This window comes from Cryptomeria japonica, chromosome 11 (assembly GCF_030272615.1).
Source record: "Cryptomeria japonica chromosome 11, Sugi_1.0, whole genome shotgun sequence".
NCBI classification, from domain to species: Eukaryota; Viridiplantae; Streptophyta; class Pinopsida; order Cupressales; family Cupressaceae; genus Cryptomeria; species Cryptomeria japonica.
Genome location: NC_081415.1, coordinates 550,620,200 through 550,641,717, shown reverse-complemented (window position 1 = coordinate 550,641,717; position 21,518 = coordinate 550,620,200). Strand labels below are relative to the sequence as shown.

General features: G+C 36.7%; 1 protein-coding gene across 1 annotated transcript in view; it reads left to right on the top strand.

Moving 5' to 3' along the window:
- LOC131072884 (choline transporter protein 1) overlaps nt 1-17,509 on the top strand; it is a 30,421-nt gene extending 12,912 nt beyond the window's left edge. The window contains exons 2-3 of the mRNA XM_058009179.2: nt 16,226-16,571; nt 16,685-17,509. Of these exons, the coding sequence (XP_057865162.2) occupies nt 16,226-16,571; nt 16,685-16,933 (595 nt within the window). The 3' untranslated portion in view covers nt 16,934-17,509. The remainder of the gene's footprint in view (nt 1-16,225; nt 16,572-16,684) is intronic.
- The last annotated feature ends 4,009 nt before the right edge of the window (nt 17,510-21,518 follow it).

Genomic DNA, 21,518 nt, shown 5'->3' with positions numbered 1-21,518 from the left:
GTAGCTGTTGTCATTTTATGACACCGTTGGTCCATCAGTAAGAACCGATCAGAGATACGATCCATGGACCAACGTTGCCCCAGTTGATCAAGGAGAAAAGCAGAAGAATTATGAGGTGAGAAGTGTTGTCTTGTTTGGAGGAAGTCCCTTCCCTTTGCTTCCCTTTTCTTTCCTGTTCCCCGGAACTTCAGAACCCTGAGGTTCCGAAGTTCCTTCTCTTTGCCTTCTCTTCTTTTCTTCTCTAGAACTTCGGAACTCTGAGGTTCCGAAGTTCTCTCCTCGTCTTCTTCCCTTCCCTGGAACTCCAGAACCCCGAGGTTTCGAAGTTCCCTCCCTTTGCTGCCTCTCCTTTCTCCTTCGCGGAACTTCGGAACCCCTTTCCTTCCCCCTCCTTTTCAGTTCTCCGAAACTCCAGAACCCCGAGGTTTCGAAGTGCCCTTTCCTTGCCTTTTTCGGAACTCCGAAACCCCGAGGTTCTGAAGTTCCTTTCCCTTAGCCCCTTTCTTTTCCCGGAACTTCGTAACCCTGAGGTTTCGAAGTTCCTTCCCTCCTTGCCTTTTCTCTGTTCTCCGGAACTCCGAAACCCTGAGGTTCCGAAGTCCCTTCCTTGCTGCCTTTCCCTCTTCTTCAGAACTCCGGAACCCCGAGGTTCCGAGGTTCCTTCCTTGGCCTTTTTTCTGTTTCCTGGAACTCCGGAACCCCGAGGTTCCGAAGTTCCTTTGCTAGGTCTCCCCTTTTTCGTTTGCTTAGTCTCTTCTTCCCTTTCCCGGAACTTCGGAACCTCGAGTTTCCGAAGTTCTCCTTCCTCTTCTCCGGTTCCGAAGTTCCTTCCTTGTCTTCCCCACTTCGAGAACCCGAGTTTTCGGAGTCCTCAGACTTCTTTCCGACTGGCAACACTTTCGGATGGCGTAATCAACACTCAAAGCTTTAAATGCTCCGACGACTATTGTGACTTGTGCACCTTCTTTTTTGGAGCCACAGGTGTGCATTTAATGATTTTGGCAGAATTTCCATCAAGAGAGGTACAGGGCCATGCTTGTTGTAGTAACTTATGTCATGTTTGCATGCTCTGACTTTGGAAGGTCAATCAATCCACCCTTCTCAGGGTTGCATTTTTAGGGTATGGCTAGGTTGCTTGCATGTATAGAAAGTCAGGTGCATACTCTTCCCTGCACTCCCAGACTGACATTTCCCTGCACACACAAGGGTCATGATCACTCTTGTAACCAATTTTCTATATAAAGGCTGTTAAGACTCATTGTAAAGGGTTCTCTCTCTGCTGGCTTGAGCTATTCTATGCTCTTTCACTTCTCTTGTATTTATCTTGCATTTTTGCAACTCTAAGTTTGGCCATTGGCCTTATAATGAATTGAAATCACCATTCTTGCCTTACTTTAACTTATGTATGTTGTGTATGTGTTCTTACCTTCATTGTAAGTGTATGTTTGTGGCTTTCTTTCACATGTATGCTGTGTTAACCTGTTTCTGGGTGTGACTTGTGGGAAACCTTCTCCCCTCTTGACATTCAGCAAGTCCTAACCTCCATACGTGCGTTAAGGTCATTCATGCAATTGAAGTTTGTGCATCTCCTAGGTATTTTAGTTGATTCTTTTTGCCATTTTGGGTGGGGAGAGAAACATCTCTTATCTTGGTGCATCACCTCCTTTCCTTTTAAGCATTTCTCTCTTCCCCTTTCCTTTGCAAGCTGTTAGGATAGGCTTAGAAGTAAGATTTTGAAGTGTTGAGTTGGTTCAACACCTACACTTGGATTGAGAAGGAAGTCGGTCTTCTCCGGAGATTCAACCCCCTTGCGCAAGGTCCCACACTTCGGGGTTGTTTCCATGTTTCACGAGGTTGTTGAGTTGATAGCTCAGCAAGGGTGCAAGCTTTTGTGATAAGAGTAGCTGGAAATGAAAATTAGTCTGAAGACACCTACAACTATGGAGTTTCAGACTGTAACAACAATGGTGTACCTCAGAAGATGCCTTCAAATCACTCCAAAATGGCTTCCCAATGAAATCACCTAAATGTGTGATGGCTGGGAGTGAAAAGTTAAATCTGGAAATGAAGGTTCCAGCCAACAATGGTGTCCAAATCACTTCCAGCAATGGCGCCAAACTCTGATCTGAGTGTAATGGCAGCCTCCCAACAGCATTGGAGCTCAAGAGAATCACAAAAATCACCTAAAATGAAGGGCAATCTGCCTCAAAACAAAATCGCAGCCCTTGCAATCATGTCGCCATCTCCCAAAATCGCTATATGTGGCTTAATCAGCCATTAAACATGCTGTAGCTCCTCTTTAATGGTGGCGCCCAGGTCTGATTGGGCAAACAAACTCTTTAAATCTACAACTTAGCTTCCAAAATTGGTGTCCAATGGACACTTGGGCAAAACTTGCCTAGTTGGGACCTTCAAATTGCCTTCAATCAGCCACTTAGCCATCACCATCAACACTTATAATAATATTTTAATGCTGGCTGGTTCCTTTTATTCTTGTTCTCTCCTTGAAACTTTACCACACAAGCAATGTGGGATAAAAACTTGCCTTTTATACTTGCCTAGGAAAATCGATTTGCATTAGGAAAATAATTTTTTATTAAATGATCATTGCAAATCATTAATAATTGTTTTTATTTTTTAAATAATCGTCAACACTTGTAAAAACAATTAATTTCGGGTCAATTTATTTAAAATATTTTAAAATTTAGATCAAAATTGATCCTTGGGGGGAAAATTGCCCCATGTTGGGATAAAAATCCCAATGAAAACTTATTAAAAATTATTGAAAATTTCTTTGGGGGAAAATCGACCCCTGTCTGGACAGTTATCCAGACTTAGAAATCTTCAATTTGCACTTGGTGGAAATTCGCACCAAGTTTGGAATCACTATCCACACTAAAATCCACAAAAAGTCATCATGAAAAGCTCTGGTGGAAAATCGATTGTCATCAAGAATCCTCACTTAAGTCATCCACAACTTCATCCACACTCCCTAGGGGAAATTCGAAGGTAGTCAGGAAAATTCCCAACACTTAGACAAAATTTATTCATCCTGGTGAAAAATCGCCCCTAGTTTGGATTTTGAATGGGGAAAAATAGGGCATGTCTGGATTCCAAGGGAAATCCATGTCCAGTCTGGATTTTGAGTGGGGAAAATCATGGGTAGTCAGGAATATGAGGGGAAAAGCACCCCTAGTATGGAATTTTGACCTTTTGACCCTTAGAATATGGATTTTCATCCGGAATATGATGATTTTTCCACTCAAAACCACTAGGAAACTTAAAAACTCAATAAAACTCATATGAACTTAGGCAAATTCACCAAAAATTCGAGCGAAACACAAAGGGACCTATCGGGATAAAGTGCAAAATCAACTTGAATAACTTTCTAGGATGAGAAAACAACTCCAAAAGGCCCTAAAACACTTTGGCACTCAAAAATTACTGACGTGTGTTGGCAATATGCTGGATTTGGTTAAGTGTTGTCATTGATGTCAACACTGTATCCTGGTTAGTCTTGGTGATCATCTTGGTTTTGGCTATGATTTTGATCCGCTATGATCAGATCTCTGGAATCGGTTTTGGATGCTTATTCTGGATGATTATATGCTTGCTATATTCTGTTGGTTCATGATTTGGTGCTTTGGCTGTTATCGCTTTTGGTATTTACCGGTACCGGCTAGCTTCTAGCTTTCCCAGCTAGCTCTACCTGTAAGTGATATTTGGTGTTTTGGTCAGGCGACTTTGATCCGGCTTATGGAATTAGTTTCTATCATGCTGAAGGTGCTTCTTGATCATATTCCGAGTGTTTGGTGACTTTGCATTGGCCGGTGTGCTATTATGGTGGTCTTATTTGGATCCGTTTAGACTTTCTGTGTTACTTCACTAAGGGTTTCTAGTGGTTGGTGAAGTGTGTTGGATTTTGGTCTTAGCAGAATTTCCGGTGGATGGAATTGTTTGGTTACTTGATTTAGGTCCATGCTATGTAATGTAAATCATAATATTGGTTTGACGGTGATATCGTGTAATGTAATTTTTGTTATTATGGGTTTAGGATTTAGCCGACCTTGTCAATAAGGTTGATGATCTATATTTATAGGTGACTTGTTCATGTACTTTGCATATCGATCGATATATGTGGGATCAATGGTTATGTCTGCATTATCAGAGGAAAGGTTTATGTGTGAACAAGTGATATATCATTCGGTGAAGGTTTTTGTATTGTAGGGCAGACATTTGTGCTTAACCGGAACTGTATCAAGCATTAGGAGATGCTACTTTCACAGTTCATTCTTTCCAGATTGTAGTCCAATGTTTATGTAAGTCAGTGAGACTTCCCTTTGTATGAGCAGTGCGCTCTAGGCTTTTGGGCTTTTTGCATGTGCATTCCCCATTGTAATTTCACATACTGCTGCATAAGTATTATCTAATTGTGGGTAGGGTTTCCCACTGTGGTTTTTCCCTTTACCGGTTTTTCCACGTCAAAATATTGGTGTCGTGTGTACTGTGCTTTCATGTTCTATTCTTCATTGTGTTGGTTTCTTTGTGCTCCGGATTATTGGTTTTGATATGCATAAGTTCTGATTTCTGAGAGTAAACTGATTCACCCCCCCCTCTCAGTCTACTCCCAGCATCAGATCTGTCTAACAACGTGGACGTTCAAAAACACGCTAACCCTCAAATGTCAAGGCGACACTTAGCAAGAATAAATCAAAGCCCCAAGGCAACCCCTAGACTTAGGCAAAACTCAGGATCACTCTTAACATATGATCCTATTTAAAATTCAAAACCCTCTCATAAGAAAAGGCAAACACTAGGAAATTAGGCAAAACTTCTACTCTAAAAAGCGAAAAGTGGGGGTCCCCATTTGCAATGGGGCGATGTGTGAAGACGTCACAACGGGTCGTCATAATGTTGAAAAGCTTACCACAGTCATATGAGCATTTTATAGAAACAATGTACATCACGTCTACACCTGTTGACCTGAAGTTCAATGAGTTGTGCAACAAACATTTATTGCAAAACAGATGGAAGAAGCACTTTGGTACTAGCATTGATTTAGTAACTGTGGAATAGGCCTTTACAACCAAAGGCAAAGGCAAGTCCACTCATTAGAAAGAACAAGGAAAACCTGATGATACTTCAAAAAATCTAAAGACTATCACATGCCATTATTGTGGTAAACTTGGTCATATGAAGAAGCACTGCAGAAAGCGATTGGTTGATTACAAATCCAACCTAGGAGGGTCTCAATCGAAGGCCCATATTGCAGAACATTTTGAGCAGGAGTCAACCTTCTATGCATTCATGGCCAAAAGACTAGTAGACCATGCACTCTCTTTTGCATGGTATATTGATTTTGGAGCATCTCATCACTTAACAAATGAGAACGATCGGTTCATTGAGTATACGATAGTATGACTTGCTCAAATTTAGTAATCTTCGGTGGTGAAGAGTATATAGTTGTTGGCAAAGGCAATGTTCAAATAAGTTTTGGAGGGAGAAACCTCATTTTTCTCAATGTATACAATGTTTCAGGCATGGAGCTCAATTTGCTCTCAGTAGTAAGTCAGATTATGTGCCACTGTCCCAAATTGGACAAACATAAGTGTCATATTGTTGATAAGGAGTCCAAGAAAATCATTGTCGTTGGCATTGAAGATCAAGGGTTGTATCGACTTGATAATACTAGAGAGGTTCAAGAACATGCATTAGCATTAAAGAGTTCATTTTCAATTAGTACTCTTTGGCATGGGCATCTCAATCTATCTTATCTCTCTTAGTTGGCTCAAGAGAATATGGTAGAAGGCTTATCTGAAATCTGACAATAGATACAAGGTGTTTGCAAAGCTTGCCAAGTAGGGAAGTAGTGCTGAACTCCTTTTTCAGAAGGACAAGCTTGGAGAGCGTCGAAGGTCCTTTAGTTGGTTCATGTAGATGTTTGTGGACCAATGGATATTGCATCAGTCATTGGTGCTAGGTTTTTTCTCTTGTTAATTGACAATTTCAGTAGGAAAATGTGGGTGTTTTTCCTAAAAGCAAAATTAGAAGTGTTTAAAGAATTGCAGAAGTTTAAATCATTAGTAGAAAAGGAGTCAGGATGTGCAATCATAACTCTTAGGTCTGATAATGGGGGTGAGTTTAGTTCAAACGAGCCCACTAACTTCTATTCTAAACATGCTATTAAACACCAATTTACAACACCCTACACCCCTCAATAGAATGGTGTAGTTGAGAGGAGGAACCGTACTATTACAAAAATGGCTTGATGTATGTTAGAGAATAGGAATGTTTCAAAGATGTTTTGGGCTGAGGCAGTTTACATTGCTGTGTACCTTCTTAAAAGGTCTCTAACATAGGTATTCAAAGAGAATACCCTAGAAGAAGCATGTTCTAGGAGGAAACCACGAATCAATCAACTGAAGGTTCTTGGTTGTACTACATACGTGTGGATTTCAGATGCCAAGAGAATCAAGATTACTCCAAGAGTCAAAGTCAAGTTTATAGGGTACAGTGACAATCATACAGCCTATAGGTTAATCGATGTGGACATTGATCGTCTAACATTCAACATGGATGTAGTGATTGATGAAGAAGTTGGGCCTTTTCAGCTCTCTTTGTGCATCAAGAGTCTTGAAGATCAACCTTTGAAGGCTAACTATTTGGGTGTTCATCCTTTAGCTACACTTGAAGGGGGGGATTCTGACGATTCCGAACTTGTGGAATTTTATAGGCAAGTACCAATACCAACATATTTTCTTTAGGAAAACTTGGATCAACGTCCAAATGATAGTTTAGGGCAGCACAAGTCATGATGATCATGCTGATTTGGATGAAGGTGTCTCTACAATGAGACTAAGTGGTGGGAAAAGCTCATTGGTGATGTTAAAGATGATGAACTAGTTGAGGGTAGATCATCCAAAGGAAGGAGCAAGCAAAATATAATAAACTTCGCTCTTATGGCTAACATTTAGAGTGCTTATGAACACTAGGATTATTTAGAGGCGAAAGGTAACCCTGGATGGGAAAAGGCTATGGTTTCTGAACATCATTCTTTAAAAAAATAAGATTTGGGTCCTTTTAGATCTTCCACCAGGGAAACTTATTGGATGCAAATGGGTGTACAAAGTCAAGTACAAGTCTGATGGTACACTTGACAAATACAAAGCATGGTTGGTGGCTAAAAGGGGACCTTTGCTCCTACAGCAAAGATGAGCACCATCCGTCTAGTTCTAGCCATGGCAACATAGTTTGGTTGGGAAGTCCATCAAATGAATGTGAAGAGTATTTTCCTCAATGGAGATTTGGAGGAAGAAGTGTACATGACACAACCTCAAGGTTTTCAGGTTGCAGGAAAAGAGCATTTGGTATGGAGATTGACAAAGGCTCTTTTTGGCCTAAAATAGACACCCATGACATGGTACATAAAGATTGATAGGTATTTGGATGACTAGGCATTTCAGAGAAGTCCTTCAAATCCCAATTTATATATTAAAACCATAGGTAATGATATCATTCTTGTCATTTATGTGGATGATATTATCATTACGGGCAATGGGACACATTTGCTTGAGCAAATCAAATGGAATTTGTGTTAGGCTTTTGATATGATAGGCTTAGGCCTTCTTCATTATTGCCTGGGTATAGAGGTTTGGCAGATGGGTGGTGGTATTTTTATTTTTCAATCTAAATATGCCAAGAGTTTGCTAGACAAGTTCAGAATGATAGATTGCAAAATCTCGTCTACATCTATGGAGAAAGGGTTGAAACTTTCAGCCAAATCAGACTCAAAGGTGATCAATGAGTCAGCTTTTAGGAAACTAGTGGGCAGCCTTATCTATCTTACAACCACTTGACGTGATTTGAGTTATGTTGTGAGTTACATTTCTCGTCTCATGACAACCCCTAAGGCACACATTGGGTTGCAGTGAAGCGGGTACTGAGATATGTGAAGGGGGCACTTCACTTTGGCATTCTGTATAACAAAAGTAAAGGTCCTAGGCTGGTTGGGTTCACAGATTCTGATTGGGCAGGTTTTGTTGATGACAACAAGTCCACTTCTAGATATGTTTTCAGTCTTGGTACGAGTGCAGTAACATGGACCAATAAAAAGACGTAGGCAATAGCTCTTTCCTCGACAAAAGTAGAGTATCGGGGAACTGGCAAAGCAACATGTGAGGCAATTTGGCTTAGGAGGATGTTTTCTAACATACAAATGTCTCAAGCAAGGCCTTCACACTTGTTTTGTGACAATCAAGGGGTGCTAAAGCTTGCCAAAAATCTAGTCTTCCACAAATGTACAAAACATGTGGAGCTTCATTGTCATTTCATATGACAACTTGTAGAAGATGGATCAGTGATGTCGCAGTTCCAACCGAGGATCAAATTGCAAACATTCTTACTAAGTCTATCTAGACAAATTTGCAAAATTTTGAGACAAACTTGGTGTCGTCAATAGATTGGCGATTAAGGGAGGGTAAAAAAATAATTTTGTTATATTTAGTTTATAAAGGTGAATTATGTCATTAGGATAGTATTTAGAAACTTTCTTTTATTCTCCAGTTAAGTTTGCTTTTCTTAGTTGTCAATCTTATCTGTTATGGAAAGATCTTAAGGAGGCTTTTGCTCTTTAGTTTAACATTGAATATTTCAACCATTTTAATCATAAGTTTAAAGTTTGACTTTTATAATCAAAATTATTAATTTTAGGTTAAATTAATATTTATAATTGACTATGCTAATATGATTGTGGGTTTGAATTATTTATTATGGAAAATAAAGGATATTCTAGAATGGGACATTACAAATGGAATCAGAGGTATGATCCTGTTAACCTGTAGGGTAAAGTTAACATGTTGGATGCATTCCAATCACAAAGGTTCTATAGATGCCTAATACAATATTCTTCAGCCAAAGTACTTACAAAAAGAAGAGGACATAGATTATGTTCAAGAATCATTGATGAAAATACAAAAGGACAAAGAAAGGTACAAACTTGAACCTTCCAAAATATTTGACCAATATCAAAGGTTGCCAAATGATTTCAAAGCTAGTGTTCCCTTTGATGAGTACTTGGAGGCACTCAAGAACCATTATCTTAACAAAAGAGGCCTATATGAATATGCAAGGAAAATGGATAAGAGCGGAGATCAATGAACAAGATCCAAAAGAAGCAATGTTGATAGAAGAAACAAAGTCCAAATCAGAATCAGAAGAAGTTGGTAAACTCAAGGAAGAAGTGCCAAAATAAGAGCCACAAGAAAATGGTCAGACCAATGAGCAAGAACAAGAGGAGCCTAAAAAGCAAGTAGAAGATAAAGATTCTTTTGTAGGAGAAGATGTTTTATTAGTTTCTAATGATGGCACGTGTCATCAAATTATCATTGACGGGAAGACAAAAGGGGTTCCACTTGTTGGACGAGAAGAATTCATGCACTATCTTTCAAAATTCCACATTGTGAGCCATTGATTAATTTTCAAAAGAGCATTAAGGATGGACATCCATTTAGGAAGGACATTTTGATTAGCCCAAATTCGGAAGTTTTGAGTCAGAAAAATGAAAATGTTGAGTATATCTCAACAAACTCTTTTTTAGTAGATGAGGATGAGCATTTTGTTCGCAGCCTAAGGTATGAGAATATTTTAGACTTGGTGTTTCCTATGTCATTACAAAACTCATGTCACCATGGAAAACATGCAAAGAGAGAGGTGATGGAGTAAGGGATACAACTTGTTCTATAGGGCATGTGGACTCTTTGTTTCAAGTTCCATACTATTTTTGCACATGGGGTCCAAGTGATGTTTTGAGAATCAAAGTAGATCAATTTTCATGGTTCATAGATCACTCATGGGAGCCAATTACTGCCATTAAAGACAAGATTGTGGATGATGACCAAATATAGATAGTCACTCCGAGGCACTTGATACTTAGATGATGACAAGAAATATAGGTGTCATTTTGATGTTCAAGATTTTATGACTATGTACTAATGTAGTTTGGTGCTTTGGATATCAAACTACAATCAAGTTAGAGGATACATTAAGGATGAGACTACAAGTTTTTAGCATCATGAAGGAAAAGCAATTCATTATCACTTTGGGTGAACACAAGGTATGCAAAGACTTCTATATCATTGTTCTTGGAGGGTTGGAATCCAGGAGAAAGGGGGTATAGAGCTTTAAGGCATTAAAGATAGAGCTCCAAGAGTTTTAATGGTTAGGTCTAAGAAATATCAATGGATGACAATCTTGATCTCTTCCAAAGATGAGATGCTTAATCATAGGTGGTTAGGTGTAGGAAATATCAATGGGTGACAATCACACCCTCTTCCAAAGATGAGATGCTTAATTGTAGTGGTATTTGGTCTATCACACTTCTAGGGTGGCTACTAAATGAACAATTGTAGGATGGGTCTTTCTTGTTGAGAATCACCAACCTAACTCAATGAGTAATGGTTGCAATAGTTATGAGCCAAGGGCTGCTTTGAGTATGGTTTCCAATTATAAATCTGCCGCCTTCAACATTATTAGCACTTTCCACGTTTCTGTTGCAGCCAAAGAAAAGTTTTCAGTCACATGGTGATGGATTTTACAACCCATTACCATTGGTGTAATGTTTACAGCTAGTACAAGGTAGTTTCCAGCCATTAAATTTTTGGTTCTAAGCAAAAGAATGCAATGTTACAGCCAAGTTATGGAAAATGTCCCTGGGGTTAATAATGAATTTTAAAGGTATCACATGTGGAGATAAGTGCAAACATTTAAACATTTTTGTGCGGTTGGGGAAAGATCTGGGGCAATGCATAATTGTTACAGCCACCTTGTAGCCCACATTCAATTTGATCCAAACCATCTTGCAAGTCATAAACCCTATGACATCATGGTAAAAACCTTTGGAGTCCAAGCTAAACATTATAACATCAATCTAGAAGAGTTAAAGTATAATTGTTGGCATGCATGGGTCACCATTTTTCTGGTAGGTACACCATAGAGATGAAGTTCAATGAAATGGAAAGCAAGCATGGTGATTCTAAAGGTGCTCTGAATGACCTAAAGGATGGAAATTTTTTACATAATCTTGAAACACAAGGAAAAGAAACAAAGAAGGAAAAAGAAAATTTAGAACTAGAACCCCAACAAATTATCAAAAGCGTGTTGTAAAACTAAAGCAGTCAATGCCTTGGACCCAATTTCATTCCAAGGAATCTCCTCCTAATCAACAAAAGAAGATTTCTCCTATTGCAAGAAAGATTAATGATAGTCGAAAAATACTTAGAAGAGAGTCTTTGCTTCCTATGCAAGGAATCTTGGGAGCCAAGCCACAAGTGTTGAAGCAAAGAAGCAATGATATTAAAAAAGGAATCGAGAAAATCTGATGTACAATCAGAAAATAAGGTGAAATATGAGGAAGTAAACACATCAAGGCGACAAGTTGAAGAAAATGTTTCAATAGTTAGTATTGTGGGTAAGCAAGTTGGAAAAATTGACACACTGATAGGGAATTAGAAATAATGAATCTAGAAGAAGATTGTTCAATATTAGGCCAATATGGATGGTCTAAATAGAAATTTGATTTCCCATCTAATTATAGGAATAATTTTCAAAATTTCCACTGGGTTGTAGATAACCCACAATTTGAAATGGATGCAAAAAGATTTGTCCATTGGGATTGAAACAAATCCTAGTTCAAGTTCTTGATAATATCAGAGTAGTGCTGCAGAAGTTGAATTGTGAAATGGTTCTTCATAGAGAACAAGCCTCGAGAATGTTAGAAGTTGCAGGTAGAGAACAATTTGTAGAGTTGGATATGCCTCAAGGAGTTTTGCTAGGCAATATGGATAGTCAAGCAAAGTTGTTCGATGACAAGACAGTTTGTTAAGGAACTGCATCAACCAGACTTTGTAACCAATAGATGGTTAATGAAATATACTACCTCATTAGAAACATTCATAGCATTTCCAAGATTGATTTGGGATCCTAGTAACTCCAAAAATATTCAGTCAGGCAGAGAAGAAATTCTTTAGCATCCTAGTTGTGATTGCTTGAAGACAAGCAATCTTGGGAAGGGTGGATTGTAATGCCTCCTCCTTTCTCATGTGATTCCCTAAGGAAGGACAATAAAAGGGAAATTAATTATAGTATCATAGAAAAATTGAAATTTAATGAAGTTTAGTTTTAATGAAAAGTCAAAAGACATGTAGATGAAGAGTTATGTCCATTGCAAAATGTAAGAAAAATCAATCAAGGAGAAGGGGGACATCAATTTGTGAAGACATATTATATATATTTTTCCTCATGAATCATTCAGCAACCTGAGGACGAAACCTCTTAAAAATCAGAAATTTAAGGACGAAAAGGACGAAAACCTCTAATGTAGAAACCTAGTAACATTTCAAGACATTTATACAATTTAGGAAGCCAGAATTTGGAAGAGAGATAATATCAGAATTTAAGTTTAATAATTTCAAATTTGTAATAAAGCTTTGAATCTAAAGTTTATAATTTTCAAAATCATAAGTTTAAAGTTAAATTAATATTTATAATTAATTCTGTAAGTATTTTTGTGTGGAATATTTGTTTGAGGCAAAAATGAGGAAATTTTAAAAAGGGACATTATGATTGGTATTAGAGCTTTGATTCCGTTAGCCTGTTGGATAAAGCTAACATTTAGGATGCCTTCGCATCAAAGATATTTCGATGTCTATGAAAGGAAGAGGACATGAATCCTATTGAAGAGTTATTGTACAAACTTGAGGTCCCCAAAATTATTGAAAAGTGCCAAAGGTTGTCAGAAGATTTAAAAGCTTGTATTCCTTTTGATGAGCATTTGGAGGAACATAGGTAGTAATATCTCAACAAAAGAGACCTATATGATTACATAAGGATGTCAAAAAAGGAATAAGAGCTGATATTGGGTGTTGTCAATGTGTCAATGATTGGAGATGATGCCTAGGAAATATCCACCTAATTTTTAGATTGGGAAGTAATTGAATCATGTAATCTTTTGCTATGTATGGAAATGATTGGACCATGTGATGATGATGTCCAAGATATTAGTTATGATGTTGTGAAGAATATCATGTCCAAGATTGACCCTTGCGAGGAGGAATTGCAAATTTATCAAGAAAGCTCCATGATGATACGCTCTGACTAAATGAAGTTTGACTAATTTTTCCATATGCCATTCATTATGCCAAGCTGGTGGGGGCTTGGGTGCTTAGCATATTGTGCAGTTTCTTGATTGGCATTTAAGATTCCCCTTTGCCTACCTCTTCCTCTGCCCTTCTCTTCTAATGTCTACCACATTAATAAAATAGTAACTAACACTTGTTTCCTTCTGAAATTTTTCTCTGATATCAAAATATGGTGTACCCGTAAGCAGGATTGTAATCCCTCTCATATCGTCACTCTTATAGTCTTATAATTTCTGTTATTCTATCACAATTAGATTTAGCTTTATTATTGTTGATTTTGTTATAAGTTATTATCAAAATCATTATTCTCAGGTTTATTATCAACTATTAAGTGTCTGCTCCAACTTTAATCTTTAACTACAAAATTGATCCAATACACCAAAGAATAGTAAGCATTCACAAAAAAATGTCTAAACAGGAACTGACCAATTTATTACAAAGTCAGAGTACAATGCCATAGTAATGGTAAGCTGTTTGGTCTGAATTATTCTTTGATGCTACAAAGATCATAGACTTTGCAGAATGTGAGTCCAAAAATCTTTCTAAAAGGAATTTGACGTCCACCTTGAAGGAAGTAGAGATTCCTTTGCCTAGGAGGTGTAAGATTTGTACATACAAAAAAATTGAGCTTCATGGTTGATGTGTGATACTTATGCCTTCAAGGCTTTAGAAGTTTGTTTGCATAGCTGAATTAACTTGGTGCTAACATTGTTATTCTTTCTTTCAACACTTAAGAAGTATAGAATGCATTAATCAGTTCACAAGCAGTATCTTTGTTATCAATTTGCAATAATTGCCAGCCTATCCTGAACTCTCTCTTCATCTAAAGTGTATCCATGTGTACATTGGCTACATTAAAGTGTACTTCAGCAATCATCTGAAGGTCAATTCGTTTTGCTTAGCTCTTTACCACTTGTAGCTTTTGTCCTGTCATTTGCACTCATATTCATGGTTTCAAACCCCTTAATGATGGTATAAATTCTGTGGCTACCTCACAATACCCAATGCTTTAGTGTATTGTTTGATTTTAGCATTGCCTCCTTGGTGGGTCTCACATGCAACATTGCTATCTAGTGTGCACAATTCTTAGCTTTTTAATACATCCTGGCTTTGCTGCCTGAATTTCTGCTAGCTTCAATTGCATCCTTTACTTCGATTTCTTATAATGTAGCCAGTTATCACATCAAACTTTTATTTGATTTAATAGTCATATGCTCTCTTCCAGTTCTGAGGCATTGAATCTATCACTTAACCAACAATTTTAACTATGTAATGTTCCTTTCTAGAAAATAATTATAACCATGTAATTATTGACACATCTTCAACACACAATATTGGCTTTCCTTCTCCTTCGGTTTTAGCATCTTTTTGTCATTTTGATTCTAATCTCTCTTCTGTTGTAATTAATGATTTTCTTGGATCTTGATCCTTGATCTCCTTAGCCATTTTTCTTATGTATTGATATAAACCTCTTTTGTTTGGAAACTGGTACAGAGTGCCTTCAAGTACTCCTCAAAGGAAAAACAAGCTTTAGCATGGTCTGACAAAGTTTGATATCAGTTAGTAATTTTTTTGGGGCCTCGGGTTTGTACAATAATTCTCACATAAGATCATGTTTTCTTCCTTTCATAGGCCTTGGAGTCTTTTGACTGGAATGTATCCAACATTTTAGCTTTACCCTGTAGGCAGGCAAGATCAAAGCTCTGATACCATTTGATGTAATGTACTTTTCTATAACATTTATTAATTTTTCTTAAAATAAATATCCCACATTCACAATAAGGCTCACAAGTATTATTATAATTTTGATATATATTTCAGATTGAAAATTTAATAATATAATTCTGAAAAATATGAACTTATTTTTGAATATCTGCTGTAATCTTGTAATTTGCAACTATTTTATTTGTACAAATGTCTTGAAATATTCTTGCTAAAGTAAGGGGTTTTCATCCACTAACTTGATGAAGAAATTAAGGGTTTTTGTCCGTGAATTTGTGATCTATGAGGGATTTTATCCTCAAGAAATTAAGGGTTTTTGTCCATGAATTTGTGATCTATGAGGGATTTTATCCTCAAGATTGCTGAATAATTGATTCATATTCCATAAAGGAAAAATAAATAATATATCTCCTAAATTGCTTTTCTTTCTTCTTGATTTCTTTTCTTATCATACTTTATCCCTTCATGGGACACAACCCTTCATATGCCTTTTGACCATTATTAAGTCCAACCTCTATTTAATTTCAGTTTTATAATATTAATTATCTTTCCTTAAGGGAATCGTAAGGGAAAGAAAAGAACTGCTGTAGAAAATGAAAAGGTGTTTAGGAGGGGGCACTTCAAAGTTTCAAACCATTCCAACCTTGTGTATTGGCAATAAGCTTACTTGACTCTCCACTCTGTTATCTTTAAACTGTCAATGTATGAGCCTTGCCACTGTAACATTTCTGAATGGGTGATTTCAGATGCACTATCATATTTCCCATTGAATGTTGACACTTACCCCAATCCCTATACCCCTTAAGTTATCTAATTGACCTTATTCTCTGTAATTTGGAGAAATGACTTCTTAGTGCCTTTTTAGAACTATGCCTGTTTCATGCTGATGTACTATCAATTATGTGCAAACCTAACCCTAGACAAGAATGTAGTGGAATTGTTTAATTTCAATTCTTGTGCATGCATATGGAACCACAATTTCCTCTTGTCAGATTCAGGTTACCTTGTTAGGATCGAAATTTTCCAAGACAATATAGTGTATACTTACTAAGCAGCTCCACCTACTTTGCCCATATGTAGTTATTTTCTTCCCAAGATTCTTAGTCAAAAACTCCATTTCTGGAAAATTTTGTCCCAAAACTGTTTGTAGATAAGTTGCACATATAATTTCTTTTTGTTTTCTTCCTCACAAAACATTTTAATGTCAGAATGTTTTTAAGAGTAGTACTTTGCAGTGCATGTAGAACAGAAACAGAGATATCTTTTATTATCAGGGAGATATTTAAAATTTAGATGTATATATTGGGCAGGAATGCGTTTCTTCATTCCTTCGGCTCTGTTTGCTTTTCTGGCCTTATATTTGGGGTTGTACGAATTGTTCGAGCTGCTGTTGATTCTGCAAGAAGAGAAGGGAAGGAAGGAGTTTTATATGCTATTCTTCGCTGTTGTGTCAATTCTGTACTGTGGACCATTGAATCTGTCAACAAGTTCACAATTAATTTTGCAGCAATTACAGGAAAGAGTTATTGTTCGTCTGCCAAGATGTCTTATGAGCTTCTAAAGAGGAATCTCCTTTCAGCCGCTGTTGTTGAGACAATATCATATCGCATACTATTTGGAATATCATTTGTTGTGACTGTTATTTATGCTATTGTGGTAGGTAACCATGACCTTTCCCGTGCAAACATTTCTCTTTTTTGTTTGGTCGGTAAGAACTCCTGGAACGGCATCTTCTATGCTTAATATGAAGTTTGTGTTTAAACATACAGGTATGCGCAATATTGAAAGCTGCAACATCACTTGGAGGGGATGCCTATTTTGTGATGTTTCTTGCATGGGCACTGCTCTTCATGATTCTTTTGTTCTTTACCCATATTCTGGATAATGCTATAGATACAATATACATTTGCTATGCAATTGATAAGGACAAGCGGGATGTATCAAAATCAGAGGTTCACGGTGTATTTATTATGCTCCCTGTTTCACGGAACGAATCCTCTGTTTTTCCTCTACGATAGTGCTGAAGAAGTATGTCCAACATGAGGCATCACCCTCGAATAATGAATGGTATCAGTTCATTTGGTTCAAGTCAAATTAAACCAGAAAGTGAATAAAACAAAAGTTTTCAGTTGGAAGACGTGTACAAAGTTTGGGCTGGATGTAATTCATTTCATGTGGGAACTCTGTAACCTAGTGAATGCATTACTTATAGATTTCCCATGATCTGACTTCCATTAGTATCCTAACACTGGAATTATTCACATCTGTCAAACAACGGAGTCTTCTTCACTTCACTTGTACCGAATGAGTTCAGAATTTGTCTATGGCCATGGTCTGTACAGATTCACTTCTCAACTGATTTGAATCCTGGTTTATTTTCACAACTGTAAGTAATTTAGGCTGCATCAAATGCTTAGAACATGCCCGTGTATGATCTTCTGTTAATTCTTTGTAAAATAAATTATCAGGAAAGGTTTGTTCTTTCTTGAGAACGTTTACTCTGATGACTATGCGGTTACTATTCTCAATGTACAACAAAGTCTTGTCAATTATTTGTTAATAATGATGAGTATTTCTTGCATTGTGCCTGACAACCCTCCTACATTTCTACTTTTTATCATGGGTCTTGAAGAATCTATTCTTATGAATAATCAATCTAGATCCATTAGAATTTATGAAATATAATTGACTAACTGAGCCCTCCGATAACTACTAAAGTTGCAGCTGTAAGTTATACATTTTGAGAGTTCTGTAATGCAGGCCACAAAATTTCTTTCTGACTATGCAAAACAGCTGGTGAAATGTAGTTACAACTTTTAAGAATATGTGATTAATGGATTGTTGAAATTGAAGCTAAGTAACTATGGTGTACTAGGATTAAATCTGTGATTAAGGTACACCAGTAATGTAGGGATTCAAGTACAGCGTATGTGCCAAAATTCCTTGGATAGATTGTGTATTGTAAATTTGCATCTCTAATTTTCCCTAGAATCAGCCGTTTTAAAATTTAATGTACAATGACTTATGGATTGATTTCAGTATATACCATTGGTTGCATTCATTAAGGCTCTAACGTTCTCAAGCTTGTTGATTGCCCAGCCTCTCGGTTTCATATAATCATTCACTGTACATCCTTGACCCATACTAAAGGGATGAGGAAACCCTACCCAAAGAGTCACAATACTTTATTCACAGGTAAGGATTAGGTCAAGGAGTTTAGAGTCAACAAATGATATCGGAGTCCAATGAATTTGACATTCGCTGTTTTGCTTAAAAGTCGAGACTACTCCATCTACACCAAGATAGCGTCTGTTGGCATAATTGTGGTTTGAGAAGGCAAAGACAAATTGAACACACGAACTTCCGTGAAGGCACTAGCATGGCTTTGACCTTAAACAAACCTCGCTCGACATACATTTTGAAGCCCCTTGAGAATTCTTGTTTTATTGTCATGTTGCATTCTAACATATCAACTCCAATTTTTGATTAATGGGAAGACTGCCTAACTAAACATAGCTAAATGCTATTCTAATTTGGAGAGTTTGGGTGGTCGAATTGGAAGAGTTCTAGACAGTTTTCTAAAATTCCAAATAAATATATTTATTTTTGAAATTTTCTGTTTTGGCAACTTTTGTGGCTTTTGGAGTGTATCCCCTGGAGTTACCTCATATTTCTTGATGTGTTCTGGTGTATGGCTTTACAGCAATACAATTAGTTCATGAATTATGCTTTCTAACGATCATTCAAAGTTAGAATTCCAATCTGTAACGTAGGAGTTGACCCTAAAGTACCAAAGATAAATAATTTTCAACAACTATTTTGAATTCATTCAACATTTGAGTAGTATATAGGTTAACTTCACTTCATTAATAATCCTGAATTTTCTATTTTTTTAAAATTTATATTTAGAAGAGAATAAATAAACTCAAATTAACAATCTAAAGTTAAAAGATATATTTCTCAGATAAAGATTTTCAATTCTAGTGGTGTGAGTTTATCTCTAGCTATTTGTTGTTGTTTGTGGATGTACTATTTATTGTTGTTCGTGCCTATATTATTTATTGTTCATGAATAAACTATGTATTGTTGTTCGTGCCTATATTATTTATTGTTGTTCATGAATAAAAATGTATTGTTGTTCGTTAGTATTATTTATTGTACCAAGAAACTCAAATCTCATCAAAGATTATGTCGAATTTATCACCTTTGAGGAGTTGAATAACTAGCGAACAAAAGTTGAGTCTCAAATATAGCAAGATTATAAAATGAAGAGGTGATTTCGACTTTGCTATGGTTTTGATTTGTATTATCTTAATGTCATATCCCTTATTTTGAAAGAGTTGGTTTTGTTTTATTCATTTATTGTGGTGCCTTTCAGGCTACACATCTATAGGCGTTTCTTTCCCCTTAACAACCTTAACCTTCCATCATTTTGTAGTTGTTGCCAGAGTTAAAGTTTGACAACCTTTGACAATGTTATTCACTGAAAAGGCCCAAAAAGTTTGTTTCCAAGGTGTTACATGAGGTATGCTTGTTGAAACACCTCCAGATGTGGTTCTCCTTATTTTAGAATTTGACAATACATGTCACTGGTTCTAGAATTGAACTTTAATAAGATATTTTGTGGAAAAGTCAAATTCTCAAATATCGGGTGATCAAGGCTCAGTCAAGCCTTGATACTATGCAAAACATTACCAAAGGTTTTTTCCTTTTTGTTTTGTTGAATCTTACTTTGTTGAGGCCATCCTTAAACATGGTCTACTCTTCTTTGTTCATCTTTTCACTCTAGACTAAATATTTTATCATCTCTTATGGGAAAGCTCTATGCTCCTAATTGGGCACAGTTTTTTTTGGCTTACCTTTGTTGTGCAATTTTTTTTGGACATAAATAGTTACATCTTTAGTTTTTATTGTGCGTGTTGAACTAGACGTTCTTGTCTACTCAACCTCGTATAAGGGTCTATTTAGAAGTGGATCTCTTGGAGGATTGAAAGGAGAAAATTAACATCCAAATTGAATAGAGGAGATACACTTAATGTTCTCTATTTAAATTTTCCAAATACTTGCTATAGATGTCAATCTTTTGGACTGAAGATTTACGATTGCCCTATAACATCTACTGATTCTAAGTCTAGCATTCAAGCTGCCTTTAGGTCTCTACCTCCTAGGAAAATAATAGATTGGTCTATAGTGGTGAGTCACAAAGCCAAGAACCTCAATCATAATGGCCCCTCAACCATGAAAAGGAACATTGACAAACAGTCAGGAGGAAATGGTAACCCACTTTCCACATCCATTTATTTAAGTTTAAAGTTCTTAGAGGCTTAGCCTAGATTGAAAATATTCCACTTTCAAGAGGTATGTCTTTTGATTCATCCCTTGCTATTTATTCTCCATTGGAACACTAAAGTTGAGGTTGTCCCATAGAGTGATCACTTCTCTAGGCAAGATCATTTATTTTTGTTTCACTCATTTTTGTTACTAATATGTGAGAAGAGAGCATACATAAGTAGATATTGGGGATTAAAAGACAAAAGAGTTTATTTTAAGTCCAAGTCCAAATGTGTATGGTTAATTTTAAGTCTAATTTCAACATGCAGAGCACGCCAAACACTACAACAATCAATGATTTTCTAATGATAACAAAGACTGATCAATTGAAATGTAAAGAGAGGGTTCACAACTTGTGCACCCAGATTTAACCCTTTCCAATCTTGTTTGCAGACCTTGACAAAGAACTCCAAGATAACTTTGCCCTTTAAATCTTGAAATTCTGCACACACAAAATGGACGCGACCCACAAAAGAAAATCCTAGGAGATGCAAAGAGATAGGAGAGAAAAGGAAATAATGAAACTTTCCATGGTTTGAAAATCGACCCTAAGGAAATGTAAGGCCGAGAAGGTAAAAAGTAATTTTCAGTGCTAAGATATTATGTCAAAAAAATGGAAGAGTTGATTTTCTTTTTCTCTTCTGAAAGCTTTAAAGTTGCATTAGGGCACATAACATCAACAGTTCAAGGTTATTTGTTGAGTCTGCTTGGAAGGTTCTTTCATGGCATGGCATGGCATGATACCCACTCCTGGTCACTCAAAAGATATCCACGTTTCAAAAAGTTGAAGGTTTCTTACCCACGTTTTAAAAGGAAGAGGAAAGAGGTTGTAGGAGTTAAATAGAGTAGAGACAAATCATTCCCTACGTGTCCAGGTTTCTTAAAATGCTGGTGTTGGTTCGTACATGTGATTTTTCAAGATCATGCTCAAGGTTAGCTCCTTCCTCTTATATTACAATAAGGAAAAGATAAAACAAGAGCAAGTCATCAAATTCTTAGGCTAAGAATCAATTTGTGCATTATTTTGCAATATTTCATGAGCACTTGAATGTTGCTTCTAGATTTTTTCTGAGTACAAGCGTGTTGTTTATTAACTGTTCATGGGTATGCTGAAAGCACTTGTATGTTGCTTGTGTATGATCGTTGTCATGTTGTGCTTCTTTTTTGTATAGAAATTGGTTGAATGCATTGCATCCTCTATATTTTTTTGTAAGCCAAGAAAGGATAGTTATATGAAGACAAAGACAGCTCTTGTGTTGTGGCTTCACACGC